Source organism: Protopterus annectens, chromosome 9.part0, assembly GCF_019279795.1.
Source record: "Protopterus annectens isolate FY-2018-M chromosome 9.part0, PAN1.0, whole genome shotgun sequence".
NCBI classification, from domain to species: Eukaryota; Metazoa; Chordata; order Ceratodontiformes; family Protopteridae; genus Protopterus; species Protopterus annectens.
This window is the reverse complement of record NC_056743.1, coordinates 473,231,459-473,246,978: the sequence shown is the minus strand read 5'-3', so window position 1 is coordinate 473,246,978 and position 15,520 is coordinate 473,231,459. Positions and strand designations below refer to the sequence as shown.

The 15,520-nt window shown below is 45.3% G+C and overlaps 1 protein-coding gene across 1 annotated transcript in view; it reads right to left on the bottom strand.

The window, feature by feature from the left end:
• Nucleotides 1-852: 852 nt before the first annotated feature.
• LOC122811279 (microtubule-associated serine/threonine-protein kinase 3-like) overlaps nt 853-15,520 on the bottom strand; it is a 54,798-nt gene continuing 40,130 nt past the window's right edge. Inside the window, exons 5-6 of the mRNA XM_044083014.1 lie at nt 3,017-3,123; nt 853-959 (exon numbers count right to left, since the gene is read on the bottom strand). Of these exons, the coding sequence (XP_043938949.1) occupies nt 921-959; nt 3,017-3,123 (146 nt within the window). The 3' untranslated portion in view covers nt 853-920. The remainder of the gene's footprint in view (nt 960-3,016; nt 3,124-15,520) is intronic.

The window sequence follows — 15,520 nt, the reverse complement described above, 5'->3', positions numbered from 1 at the left end:
CAGGTGGACAGTAGTCTCTCCTTTGATAATCACATCACCACAGTAGTTAGGAAATCCTTATAAGTGGCACACCTCATCACAAAAGGTTTCTCATCCAGGAAAAAAAGAGGTCATTGTTCCCCTCTAATTGTCACTCATTATACCCACTACAGAGTACAATGCCCCTTTTGGTATGTACCTCACAAGACATCAACAACTGGAAAGGCAGCAGAAATACCTCACAAAGAGGATTACCAGCCTCAAACGGATGCCCTACGCAGACCATGTCAAAAAACTCCAGCTTTATTCCATCGCATATCGCCTACTCAGAGGCAATCTCTGCCCAACATACAAAGCTATGTCAAACCCGGACATGCTCCACTTAAAGAAATCCCAATCCCTCCGAACTACACGCTCTAGGGACATAAACCTTGTCACCACAATAAACAGAACATGCTGGAGGGATAGATTCCTGTCCCAGAGACTTCCCATACTCTGGAACAAACTATCTATCTATATCAAACAAAGCTCATTAGCACTCTTCAAGAAAAATCTTGATGACTGGATAGGAAATAGGAAATTCACCCCCGGGGATCACCTCTGTGGCTCTGCTCAACAGGGACACAGGAAACATTTTTTCTTGGGTGATGAAAGCCAGGGTACCTTTTTGGCTAGGCTTATACAGGCCCTAGGGCCAACAGCCTAGTACCTACCTATGAAGCTAGGAGACAGGTGGAAGCCTTACATCAAGAAAAAAATGAAGACTATGAATTTCCAGTCAGTTGGGTTTACTAACAGACAAGACAGAAAACAGTCATCACACATTTTTTTAATCATTTTATTTTTTACTGAAAACCATTACATACAAACATTATTTACAAACTTTCACAAACAAACATTTACAAATTTTTAACAAAAACAAATGTCTAGTGTTCTTAAATTCAATGTGCTGTATTCTGCATCCTGTTCTTCTGTTCAGCCTAAATGGAAACACAAATAGCTGTGTGAGCATTAAAGGTCTGATAGAAAACTCTTTCCTTGCATACAACAGCAATGCATGAAAAATGATCTCCACTGTGTTTTCTTCTTACAGGAAGAAAACAAAACAATGCAAGTGATGTCTGTTGATATTAATGGCTGGGGTTTAGCACTCCTTACAGAATAATAGTGAAAATTTATAATAAACTATTTACATATTCAAAGCATAAACTGACATGTTCTTATAAAATTAAACTTAACTACCATCACACAAACTGGAAATGTGGCACCTTTGTAATGTGTAATGTACAGTTCCATGCAAGTACACTTGCCTTAACTGTAGATCTTCAAAGAAAGATGATAGTAATATTAAATTAAAACATTTGGGTTTTATCCCACCCACCTTGCTGGACCTCAGCAAGTTTTCACCTAAACCTCCTTTTTTCCTATATGAAGCCTCACACCAGTCCCTCACAGTTATGGGCCTAATAGAAACCTGGTTAGTATATGAAGGAGTGAACCAAACTAACACTAATGAAGATTCCAATAAGGTGTTTGGCCCAACAGTAGGTAAAGCTGCACCTCTCTGGGGAAGTCACTATCAGGTTTCGACAGGATTGATGGGTTCCCTAAGATGATGTGCTCCCTGTCCACATATTCCCTAACCGCTTCATTATTCTTTGCTACAACTTTATTCAGATCAAATACAGTACTAAGTGTTTATGCTTACATTCACAACCAAAAATTCTGCATTTTAAGATGCAAAATAAATGTGCAAATGCAGATGGGCATTTCTACCTTGCTTGACTCATCCCTTTCAATTATTAGTTTGGTTACTTTTTGCTGCTCCATTCAGCTGCAATTGAGTGGGATGGGATAGCACAGATATTATATAACAGAATTAAAGAAAGGTCCTATAATTCACATATTAAGAAAAAAACTACAGAACATATGTCTTGAAAAGTTATTGGGAAAAGATGATGAATATGCTTAACAGATACTTATGCTATCTAATCTGAGGGATAATGAATTGAAATGACAGTAGATTACTACCCACCGAAGTTCGACTGCCATTTCCTGGCATGGAAGAATCTGTGTTTCCTTAGAGGTATTACCTTATGAAAGAAGGAAAGCTCCAGGGGGTGATTTGTGCTGTCAGCAGCTTGTTAAAATGGATTAAGTATTGTGTCTGGAGAGACTTAATGGTCAGTCAGGTGGAGTAGATGGAGAATACCAAAAATTTCTTATCACACCAGAACTCTGAAGCTAAAAGTCATTCCTATGCACATTAGGAAAATATACAATGCTGATGGTGTTTAAATCTTAGCAATAATGTATCATATTAAACAGCTCAACATAGTTAGAAAAACACAAGTGTGAATAACTAAATGCAACCCCCATCCTTAGAGACTAACTTCCAAGGCGACAGAAGGACTTTTTAACTGTTACCTACTGATGACAGCAAAACATGCATTTAAATGATACCGACTAAGCAATGCTAGACTGTACATTTATTTATTTTTATTTTACATTTGTTTACCGGGCTAGTCCAACTGGATACATGTCCATTTTCAGTGGAGGCCCGAGGAGAAAAGCTCCACTACAATATTACTAACGAGATTAAAAATTTTGGCAAAATATCAAAAATTCAAGATATCAGATTATACAGGAAATATGCAAAAAAAAAATACACAGAACTGTAAGCCTATGTTCTACTACAATACTTCTAAACAGGTAAAAATATACAGAAAAAAACAGAATTGTAACACTCCAACAGGATGTGAAGTCATTCACATTCTTGAGAAACTACTAAGTCTCCTTGTCAGCTGTGGTATAATAAGGAGCTATGTACACAAATAAGCCATGTCAGCTTTTTACTCAGATCATAACTAATAAAAGTTGCCTAGTATCCTTAAAAGTCTTCAGTCCAGCTTTGCTTAATGAAGAAAGGTGTTGCTTCACTAACAATTTAATTTTGAAACTGATAAATGATGTAACACTGCACCATAAAAAGGTATTGCTTGCAGCTTAAGACATTAGAACAGTTAAAATCTGTTACCTGATAAAATTGAGGAGAGCAGCAATTAAAATTGCTGATTTTCATGTATGGTTCTTCAGTGAAACTTTCTTCTTCATACTGGTCATCACATATAGGAGCTGTACGGGCTAGAAAAGAAAACATGTTTTTCATAATTTCAACCTTTGTTTACTCTTATTTCTGTTTTAAATCAAGTTGTTACCCACCAGCAATTAAGTTGTGTTTCCTAAATCTCCCCACAGTTTTAACCCATTAAGTAAGCACAAGACAATGTATATTAATCCTCAGGACAGAACAGGTCCAGTACAGTAACAGGCTCCTTAGGTAGCTGGTGGCAAATCTTTTGAGTAACTCCTGGTATCTTATTGTTCTTTACTTACTCTTCTTCAGTTCCATGTGGTAACCACTGACCAGCTGGGTGGGATGACTCACAGTCTCTAACCAGCAGGATTAGCAGCAATGGCCCCCTACGCAGCAGTACTGCAGGAGAACACTGCAGCTCTCCCTGACTAGAGATGTGCACCATATGGAATAATTCATCCTGCCCCACAGCAGATGGCCCACTGACACTTAACCCTTACTTCTGAAATCAGTACCATATAGCTGCCAAATAAACAGAAGTGCAGTACCTGTAGTGGGCAGCTATGCACTATGTCTGAACAGAAGATTATAAATGCACATCTCTGTGGTTGATTCAGTCTAAAAAAGAAGAATAAACATTCAGTGTATAATTGGAATCATATTAGCTCCCTGTTTATGCACATTTACTTCTGTTAGCCAGACACTTGCAGCTACCAAACTTGTCTTTATACTCAGTATGGAGAAGCCACGATACCAATGCAAAGTGAAGTGATGTACCTTTCTGATGGCAAAAGAATTCTGCAAGAATGGAAATACAGGTTCTATCTGATGTTAGAATACTAAAAAAAATACATACACAAGAAACTGTTATGAAACAGATAAGTAACTACAAATCAACAAATGTTCAAGTGTAAAACTATCAGACTTTCACTGAAACATCTGGATGCTGAGAGAATATTCTGCTAACAGCACTGACACCTCAGAGGAACTTCTAGCCCCATGAAGTGTTTATTCAGATAGCTTTCTACAAAGAATATATGTCATATGACATGCAGCCCTCGACAGCTGGGTACTAACATACATAAAATTGTGCACCCCCATATACTGCTTACTGTAACTGTAAGCATCACAGACAGCAAGGTAAAAGGCACACAAACTAGCTATCAGACTTAGAAATGAAGCTATAAGCAAAATGAAATAATTATCAGCAGAAAGTTATGATCTAGGAAATATTTTGCCAAAACGTTAAGGAATTCCAATCACATAACATATTGTAAACAACTCAGTTCTCTACTCAAGAATAGATTGGGATGCCACAACAATTAAACAGTAATAGATTTCAAGAGAATAGCATCCTAAATAAATTTTTAGTTCCTGTCACACTGCTATTTCATCACAGTTTAAAGGTTTTAGGTTGGGACTACATCTTTCTGAGCTGAAGTAACATTATAATATAATAATGAATCATTACCAAATATTACAATTTCAACACTTTCAGAATTCCACAAGTTAAGTTCTAGTTTGATCCTAAGAAAAATACTCTGTGTACACATCAATCAAAACTATACACTAAGAAATCAAAACTAACAAACCACTGCTGATCTGAGCCCACCGGTTAGTTAACTGCAATCAACCTAAAAAAATTCTGTATCAGAATTCATTCTCTGAACACTATTGCTGCAAAATACTTCAGTTCTTCAGATACAATAACTGTGATCCCCAACCAAGCACCTTTTTTGTAGAAAGCTAAGGAGGCGAGACTGTTGAGCAGCTATGGCCTATTAATCTACTGTGACAAAAATCACAACACAGGCGAGCCCAAGGAAGGAACAGTAAAGGGACAACTACATGTCATGACATAAGAGGGGCAGGATTTGGAGACAAAGTTTGCACGGCAGCGGGCTAGTGAAGGCTTTACTGGAAAGGCTCAACCAGACTCTGCTACAGTTTGCTATCAGGAAAGGTTAGTTTGCTTTTTATTTGTTGCATTTTGTATTACTTATTGCCTTTTTCTATTTTGTATACTGTGATTTGTTTTCTTTACACTGTGTTTTACTGGTATTCTGCTTTTAACTGCATATTAAAACTTGAAAAGAGACCAGAGCTCTGTCTCTTGTGAGTAAGACCGAAATTTTTACCACCCTCCTACCCAGTTACTGTTGTGTTCTTAAACACCACTGCCTTTCTAGTTGCCTGCCCCTTATGTTAATTTGACCATATATCTAATTTTCTCTCTGCTTTTACTGGCTGGTGTGAGTAAGCACAAAATTATCATTTTGTGAAATACTCCCCTTCAGCTATTTAAATTTATTGGCCGTCCTACTGCATTCCATAATACTGGAATACAAAAGTGACCTCCCCCTTTCAATCTATCTTGCTGTTTTACAAATAGCGACTCTCCACTAAAACTTAACGTTGTAGACTGGTAAAATAAGAAGTTATGTACTAACCATAACGTTCCATCTGAGTAGGTAAACTTCATTTGTCAGCAACCTATGGGTTATCGGATCCACATCGGATCCGAGCCGGCAGTTTCCAACAGCCAAGATCTGAGCTCCAAGCTCCTCCCCCTTACCCATAACTCTCTGCTATCCCTTCCTGACCTCAGATCGAGTTTGCCTAAAAGCAAGGCTTGCAATCACCACCTGTCTAGGGTAAATTGGGTCCAATCTTCCGTGAAGCAAGATCAAGAACATCCGAAGAGGACAGGGGGACGGAGGGAGGGACGGTTGCTGACAAATAAAGTTTACCTACTCAGATGGAACGTTATGGTGAGTACATAACTTCTTAATCTGAAATAGTTAACTTCATTTGTGCATCAACCTATGGGACAGAGTCCCCAGCTACCTGAATCTTGGGAGGCCCTTAAGGAAGGATGTTCCGGAGTACTGCGGAGCCAAAGGACGCTCTCCCTCTGGAAACCAGATCTAACTTATAGTGGTTTATAAATGTGTGAGAAGAGGCCCACGAGGCAGCCAAGCAAATGTCATCCAACGAAACACTAGCTCGAAAAGCAGCAGAAGTAAAAACAGACCGAGTTGAATGGGCATGGACTCCCTGAGGAGCAGGCCTGCCACAACTCTCATAAGCCAAGAGAATACACTGAGAAATCCACCTGGATAGTGTGACTTTAGAAACAGCTTTCCCCAAACTGGATTTAGCAAAGGACACAAACAGCTGAACTGAACGTCTATAACTGGCTGTCCTGTGCAAATAAAATCTCAACTGTCTGTGTACATCCAAAGAGTGTAACTTGTATTCACCTTTATTTTGGTAATTGGGAAAGAAGACTGGCAAATTAATAGACTGGTTAATGTTAGCCTCGGAAGCAATTTTGGGAAGAAAGGAGGGACTGGTCCTGAGGAATACCCTATCCTTGTGGAAAGTCAAGTACGGAGGCTTGGCACAAAGGGCTTGAAGCTCCGAAACCCCTTTTCGCCGAAGTAATAGCGACTAGAAAAGCCGTTTTCCAGGATAAGAATTTGAGATTTACCGAGGCAGCAGGCTCAAACGGAGAAGCTGTTAAGGCCTGGAGTACCAGCGATAAGTCCCAAGGAGGGATCACATCCTTCAATGGAGGCCTTAGTAGGAAGGTGCCTTTTAAGAAGGCCTTACACAATCTGGATGAGGTCAAGGGGCCAAGATCACATCCAACATGGCGATGAGCGATTGCCGCCAACTGTACTTTGACTGTGGAAGAGCTAGCACCTTTATCAAACAGTCCCGATAGAAACTCCTGCACAGCTGGTAAAGGAGCTGTGAAAGGATCCAGATTCTGATGGTCTGCCCAAACAGAAAAACGTTTCCATTTGCTACGATAAACCTTCCTAGTAGACGGCTTGTGAGCCGCCACTAGGATCGCTTTGACCGTGGAAGAGATACCGGGAGTCCAAACTAATAGTGGAACTGGATCAACCAAGCTGTGAGCTTGAGGTTGCCAGGTTCGGGGTTGGTATCAGATCCGGGGCAGGATCTAGAACCCAGGGAGGATTCACTAGATGAGACCACAGATAAGGGAACCATGCCTGACGAGGCCAGAATGGGGCAATAAGGATTATCATGCTCCCCAACCGCCTGGCTTTCTGCAGAAATTTCAGCATCAGGGGAAGAGGTGGGTAAACATAAAGTAGACCGGGAGGCCAAGCATGCACCAGAGCATCTCGTGGTGATTCCCTGGGTGGGGGAATTAGAGCGAAGTAGGTGTTGTACTTCGTGTTTGAAGGAGAAGCGAAAAGATCACAACAAGGTTGACCCCATTTGGAGAAGATCTGTTTCGCTACTTTGGGATCCAGAGACCACTCGTACGGTGAGAGGATGGTGCGACTCAATTTGTCCACTAGGATGTTGGACCGGCCTGGAATGTGCGTCGCTATGAGAAAGCGGTTGGTGGAAATCGCCCATTCCCAAACTCTCATGGCCTCTCGACAAAGTGGATAGGACCTGGTTCTCCCTTGTTTGTTGCTATACCAAACGACAGACATGTTGGCCGTTTGGATCGCAATAGTCCCGACGGGAAGAAGGCTCTGAAGTGCTTGCAACGCTAACAGCACCGCCCTCATCTCCAGGACACTGATATGCAGTGAGGTCTCCGTCTGGTTCCACATGCCTTGGACGGTCCTGCCGCAACAATGCCCCCCCCACCCGAGGCGAGAGGCGTCCATGGTCACCGTGGCTAGGGGAGGGGACATGGAGAAGGGGCGCCCCTTTTGGAGGTCCGGAGACTGGAGCCACCATAAGAGGGCACTCCTGCAAACCCTGCTGAGAGGGACAGGATGGTTCAGGGGATAACGCAGGAAGGACAATTGGACTTGGAGGGTCCACTGCAGAATTCTCATATTTAGGAGTGCCATGGGAAGGAGATTGATGGTAGCCACCATCAAACCTAGGGCCCTCAGGACCAGTTCCGCTGGAGGGGTCGGACAATGAAGAATGGCCTGCACATGGAGTCTTGGGGATCACATCTGGTCCGGAGTTAAGAAGGCTAAGAGCTGGTTTGTGTCCAACCTGGCTCCGATAAAATCTATGACCTGAGTCGGGAGTAGTGAGGATTTTCCAGCGTGGATCGTGATTCCCAGCTGGGGAGCTAGGTGAAGAAAGAAATTCCTGGCTGTATAGAGTAGATGCCTTGTGGGGGCGGTCAGGAGCCAGTCGTCCAGGTATGGAAAGACCTGAATTCCCTGGAGTCTCAGGTGGGCCGCTACCACCGTTAACACCTTGGTGAACACCCTGGGGGCCGTTGTGAGACCACAGGGGAGGACCCTGAATTGGTAATGGCTGGCTGCTAGCCTGAAGGGGAGAAACCTCCTGGATCGTCTGTCCATTAAGATGTGGTAGTACGCATCCTTGAGGTCTATGGAGCACATCCAGTCGTTCTCCTGCAAGAGGGGGAAAATGGATTGAAGAGTGACCATCCGGAACTTTTCTTTGGCTATCGCCAGGTTCAAGAGGGATAAGTTGAGGATCGGTCTTAAGTCCCCCGTCTTTTTTGGCACCAAGAAGAACCTGGAGTAAAAGCCCGAGCCGTACTGGTCAGGGGGGACATGCTGGATCGCTCCTTTTTCTAGCAGCTGCCGAATTTCTGCGGCTGCGGCCTCCCTCTGATCGGGTGGGACATCGGGGAGGCACTTGGGTCTGAGAGGGGGATGGAGAAACGGAATCTCGTAGCCTCTGGATATGATCCGAAGCACCCAGCGGTCTGTCATGATGGACTCCCAAGCTGCCAGGTGCTTCGAGAAACGCCCCCGACTGCCTCCAGAGTGGAGCAGTCGGGTAACCCTTCAGGATTGCTGTGTGGGCCGATCAGAGAAAGGTTCTCTGGACCCAAAGTTCTCCGGGCCCCCTCTGCCTCTAGGGCGGCATCCACCCTGTCCTCCTCTGCCTCTGAAGAACAGGGAGTCCGGAGCAAAACAAGATTGCTGAGACTTTTGGAACCACATCTTCTTCTGTCCCTTTTGGTTCCTAGAGAAGGACCTCTGGGGAGCAGAGAAGCGGACTCCGATGGCAGACAATGTCTTCCCATCTTTCTCGCTCTGGACCAAGGTGTCGCGTATGGTCTTGCCAAAGAGGGCAGAACCATCAAACGGGGCATTAGCGAATGACACCATGAAGGGCTCTGCAAAATCACAGTGGCAGAGCCAGGCCTGTCGCCTTAGTACGACGCCCGCTCCGCTAGCTCTAGGTATTGGAAATCGACCTGAGAGTGGCCATTCGGGTACAGTACACCTGTTTGTCCCCTGCCGAAATGGACTCTGGGGGCGACCCGGCATATTCTTTAATAAGATCCCGCTGGAGCCGTATGATGTGTGCCATGTAGTTCAGCGACCTTATGGAGAAGGTGGCTGAAGCAAACATCCGCTTCCCCAAACGGTTCATCGCCTGAGACTCCTTGTCAGGGGGATGGACCGAGGGACTCTCTTGGGCCAGTTCCCTTTTGGTGGCCGCCGCCACCAACATGGCATCTACAGGGGTTCCCTTGCTCCAATGAGACCTGTCCGAAGGGGGGCTGAGAATTCTGTCGGGCATCTTAGGGACGGGCTCCACACTGTCTGGCTCCTTCCATGCCCTGGTAGTGATCAAATCTATCAGGGGATCGGCCGAAGGGGACACCCAAGAGGTAGACGGGCCTGCTTCAAATGCCTCCAGGAACACGGACTTGTCAGAGGTAGGCTTTGGGGCAGACCACCCCCCCCCCCTGATCCTGAGCACCTCCATGATGTCTCCAAATGAGGCGTCTTCGGGGGGTGATCTTGGGGAACCTTCCCCCTCCTCCAAATCCGTGTCCTCTGTTAAGGACTCAGGGGAGTCCAAGTGCCTCCTTTTGCACTTGCATTTGTGAGGAACCTCCTCGGGGGGGCTGTCCGTGGAGGCCTCACCAACCACATCCTGTTCCAACAAGGGAACGATCTGGGACGTCTGAGCAGGCTGTCCCTGGGGCCGGGTGATGGAAGTCGGACCTGTTTGCGAGGGAGTGCAGGGTGGAGCGGTAGCTAAGGCTGGGGGCCTGGAATCCCTCGACAGAACCCTCTCCACTACGTCGAATGCCGAAGAAGAGCCACTCTCTCTAGGATCCGAGAGCAGACCATCCCTCGGATCCGACGAGCAGATCGGGGCTGGATCCAAAGGGCCAGTACGCTCTGACCTTCCTGGAGCCGAAGGCATACTGACCACCTCGGATCCTAAGCTCAACTCTCGGCTCCGAGAGCCTGGATCTGAAGAAAAGGAACCCGAGAAGCTCGAGGGCGCTGTTGGCGCCGAAGTACCCGACTCCATCGGCGCCAACATTCTCCCGGCTCCGACGCTACTCGGCTCCGTAGAACCCGAACCTGGAAAGCGGGTCGGGGAAGGAGCAATCGGGGTGAAAAAAGGGGTCGAGCTCCCCCCCCGGGGGGGGGGGCAGGAGCACTCCCATCTACAGCTGGGCCTGGAAGAACCTTCTCATCATCCGGTCCAAGTCTACATCTGTTAGGCTTCTGGTGGATCTGGAAGAGGCCACCGAGGCGGGATGGGAGTGCCGCCTCGATGACCCTGAAGGAGACCGGGCCTCATCCTCCTCTGGCCCCGGCAAAAAGCTGGGGGAACGGAGCCGGGAAGGAGAAGGTCCTGACGTCCCAGGGGGAGAAGCTCGCTTAGCTGGTGGGGCCAAAGCGGAGGCCTCGGCCCACCGCTTGTGTTTTTCTCGGCGCATCTCCCTCCTGGCTTCCCTATCCTCCTGGCCCAAGGTGGAAGGTTGAGTCCCGGCCAGAGGAAGGGAAGCATCCGTCGGTGCTACCGCAGCTGAGGCAGGAGCCACGGAGCGACCACAGGACGGAGCCGAGTCCGGGGGCAGGAGTCCCGCCAGAATCAGCTTCGACCTCCGGTCCCTGATAGCCCTGGGGTTTAACACTGCACAAATAGAGCAGCCAGAAGACAGGTGTTCAACCCCAAGGCACATCACGCACAGAGTGTGGCCATCAGCCGGGGAAAGCTTATGGCCACACTCGGTACACTTGGAAAAGAAGGTTTTGGCGGCCTCAGACATCCCAACTAAAAACACACATGCTAGGCCCCAAAACACACACACACACACACACACACCTTAACGCTGACGAGAAACGGGGGAGGAAAGGCTAACAATTACACTAAAAACTAAGGATAGGTAACTCAACACAAATTCACTCAAAAAAAATTAACTATTTTACAAAGAAAGATTTTCTCACAGAAAACCAACTCGCAAAGGCCTGGAAGCTCGAGATCAAGCTGCTGGTAGTAACCGCGGCAAACTAGATCTGAGGTCAGGAAAGGATGGCAGGGAGTTATGGGTAAGGAGGAGGAGCTTGGAGCTCGGATCTTAGCTGCTGGAAACTGCCGGCTTGGATCCAATGTGGATCCGATAACCCATAGGTTGATGCACAAATGAAGTTAACTACTTCAGATCTTAAGTTACCTACTTTCACATTTAACTCCTCTAGTGCACACTGCAGTGTTTAGGATAAACCATTTTTTTTTCATCTTACCTTTAAGCATCTATTGCAAGACCACCAGTTATTGGAGAACTCACATTCTGCCTCTCAGTAGTCATCTTGGGATTAGTGATTCTGTTTTCTCCTGGTGAGAGGAGTGCAGTTACATTATTTCCTGGAGACTGCTGATCACCGGAAAGCTTAACAACTGCTTTATAGGTGACAGCTTGGAATCTGTGCTTATATTCTGATCCTGGTGAGAGCAGGAGCAGAGTGCATTGATTTCTGACTCTTTCTGATTGGAGAGTGAGTGTGCTTAATGTACCTGATTGGTCTGGTTGCTATTCGAGGCATCTACATGGGACAAGACTGTGGCTCACCAAACAGTTCGTGGCCTGCTTCTCTTCTTGGGATTAGTGCTAACATTTTGCTTCTGGTGAGAGAAGCAAAGGAGTACTGTATCCCAATAGAGTGAAGCTGTGCTGAGACCAGCATTAGTAGTAGCCATTCATGTGACTTTTTATCATTCTTGACAAGCTAATTCTTTATTTTTCAGCAAGTGCTGCTTGATTTCTTTCTAACTTCAGAATATCTGCCTAAATACTTCATCCTTAAATTTTCAGGGTCTGTGTATTAGTTTCCCCTCAAGTGTTTGGCAGTGCTCTGTACAGACTCAGACACCTTGAATGACATTTTTCCTGTAAAAGGAATATATAAGGAACGGCTCCAGTACTTATAATAATGACCATCCCTTCTGGCATGTCTAAAGGTCAGCTCCCTGTGCTTTTTCCTATTAACCTGGTGAACTGGGCATTCTGAGGCAGTGTAGCAACTGCCTCATGTACACAGACAACCCTCTCCTCTTACCTCCCAACACTCAGACTTGTGAGAGATGCCCTTATATATCCAAATTGGAAGCCATGCACTCTAAAGCCTAGACCGGAATAGCTGGTCAAGAGGTCAACATCTGCACCACACTACATGCAACACATAACCCTCCAGAACAACCATCACAGCTCTCACATAAAAACACAAACCCATCTTCGCGGAGGCTCTCAATATAAATCTACCCAAACAGCAGAGACCTCCAAGGCAGAAACGCACTCGACCACCACAACACAGCACAAACCACAAGACATGTAGCTCACCTACACAGTGTGCTCTCAACCTAAGCCCCTAAGGCAAAACAGCTTGCCCAATACACTAATCATAGGTGATTCGATAGTGAGGCACACTGCTGTCCCACTCACTAGGTTCAATAAAGAGAAGGTAACAGTCAGCTGTCTATCAGGTGCCAGACCTACCTGGACTACATGAAAAGAGATGTGGAGGAGTTCTTGGATTATGAGGCCCAGGCAGGTATGACCCTAGCCCTGAGCAGCATCCTACCAGAATGATACCGCAGTACAAGCAGAAAAAGATTGACTTCAACAATTGGCTACGTTTCTGGTGTCATTCTAAGGGGATCCACTATCTGTCTGTTTGGGATGACATGATTAACCAACCTCAATTGCTTTGCCAGAGATGGCCTGCATCAGTCACCCCTGGGTTTCCGGATACTGGTTAAGGCTCTTACCACCCCTATAGTGCCTTTTTTATGCAATGTTCCAAAAACCAAATTACCACCATAACAGCTATAGATAAATGCAATCCGACGGTCAATGCTAGAAGTCTAAATCTCAAGATGCACTTGCTCGAAGCACTCTTCAACATGGAGAACATCAACATTTGTGCTGTAATGGAGGCCTGGTTTAAAGCAGCAAAAAGCACCCCTGCACTACCAGGCTATAACTAATGCATTCCACACCTTTCGGCCCCAGGACATGGACCGAAGCTCCAAAGGCGGTGATGTCTCCATATTCATAAACATATACACACCTCCAGACTAGTAGCCCAGCATAACATATCTGAGATACTTCAGGTACAACTAACATTGGGTAAGACGGCGATTCAGGTAGTAGCCTGCTATAGGTTTCCAACCATGTCCCAAGACTCTCACTCTACTTTCCTAAGCACCATGGAAACTATCAACATTCTCATACTAGGTGACTCCAACTACCCCTCCATCAACTGGGAAAACTATTCATGCACCAGTACACTGGTCCAACGCTTTCCGGAATTCATCAATTCCAATGCCCTGGACCAGCTCATTCTTAACCCACTAAAGGAAGCAACATCCTTGACCCAGTTATTACGAACATGGGCAACCGTTGCTCTACACCAATAGTCAATTCCTCCATGGTTAGCTCCAACCACAAACTAATCACCATCGAAATCCACATCTCACCCACACCCTCCACAAAGGTAACCACCATGAAAATCTTCTCCAAAGATGACTTTGGGCTCCTACAAACAGAGGGGGCTAACTTCACGGCACTCATGTCAATGGAAAATAGATGCATGACTTCCCAATAATACACCATTGCAATGTACGAAGACATACATAAATGCATGGAACTAGCCATACCCAACAGAACCAAGAAGCTCTCCTCCAAAAAAAGGAAGTCAATCTGGTGGTCCCCTGCCATTAATAAACTCTACAACAGAAGGAAAAAACTGTTGCAGAAAAAGTGACATCCCAAGACTGGAAAAACTCCCTTACTAGCCTCAACAAAAAGTTGAGATCCCTCATCAAACCCTCTAAAGCCAGCTATGAAGGCAGAATTGCGGCAGACACTAAAAACAAACACAAAGCCTTCTATAGTTATATCAAGAATCTCCACGGCAATATCCAGGTTTCCTCTGAGTTACTGCACAATGGTACTCCTATACTGAGCCAACAGATATTGCCAACATACTGGCCGACAGATTCAGTGCCAACTTTACCCTTCTATCCCCCCCAAAGGACCAATCACAATACCGGACGAATGCCAGGCACCCAGCATTACTGCAGCACAGGTTAAAGCTGCATTGTCCAAGGCCAAGAATACAGCTTCCATGGGACCTGACAATATCCCCTAGATGTGTCCTACATGAACTACAAAGTGAACTGGCACCACATCTGTGTGCCCTGTTCAATTACAGCCTCATCTCAGGCTTTGTCCCTACCGAATGGTGCACCGCTACAGTCATCCCTCTCCATAAAGGGGGAGTGACTACAGACCCTGGGAATTATTGCCCCATTCGCCTGACGAGTCTGATATGTAAGGCTATGGAGAGCATCATTCATGGACCTAACTAACCAGGATATAGGGAATCTCCAAACTCTAGATCCCACACAATTTGGTTTTGTAAAAGATAGATCATGCCTGCTCAACCTGGTTGACTTCTTTGAGTCACTCACCAGGATCCTCTTCATGACGACACATTTTTTGGCATTAAGCTTAAGGCCATGGTTTCGACTGCCCATACTCTGGAATAGACTTCCCATACATGTCAAGGAGAGCAACTCACAGAAACTTCAACAGAAATCTTGATGAGTGGATGGGAAATAGAAAGTTCACCCTGGGGATCACTCCAGTGGCTGTACTTGATAGAGGTACTGAGAACTAACATCGCGTGGCACGATGCCAGGGCACTTCTATGGGCTAGGCTTGTAAAAGCCCCAGGTCCATTAGCCTAGTATGAACCTATGAACAATACAGAATACGAGTATGCTAAACACTGAAGTGGGCATGAGTCTTTGTCATAGTATCAAATTATTATCATCTTTTAATTTGAATGGGGAAAGGAGATTTGAAAGCACCATATTTTAGTTCAGTCTGCTGCACCTTTGACAGGACAGTAGTCTATCACTGATGAATAAACTATGCTTTGAAAGAAAGGCATGTGTTCCTTTTATATAGTCTCTACCAAGATTACTTCTGCTATCACACACTGCAGCATGACAGCATCGAGTTATAAGAAATAGAAGCAAATATGTACCAATGACAGGCAACTAAAACAGTGTTTTTGTTTTTACTATAGCAGTCTGCTAGGAATTGTGGTTTGTTAAATATATCACTTCAAGTATGACTAAAATCACCAAAAGGTACTACTTCAGCTCTAGTTTTCATATACATTTGTG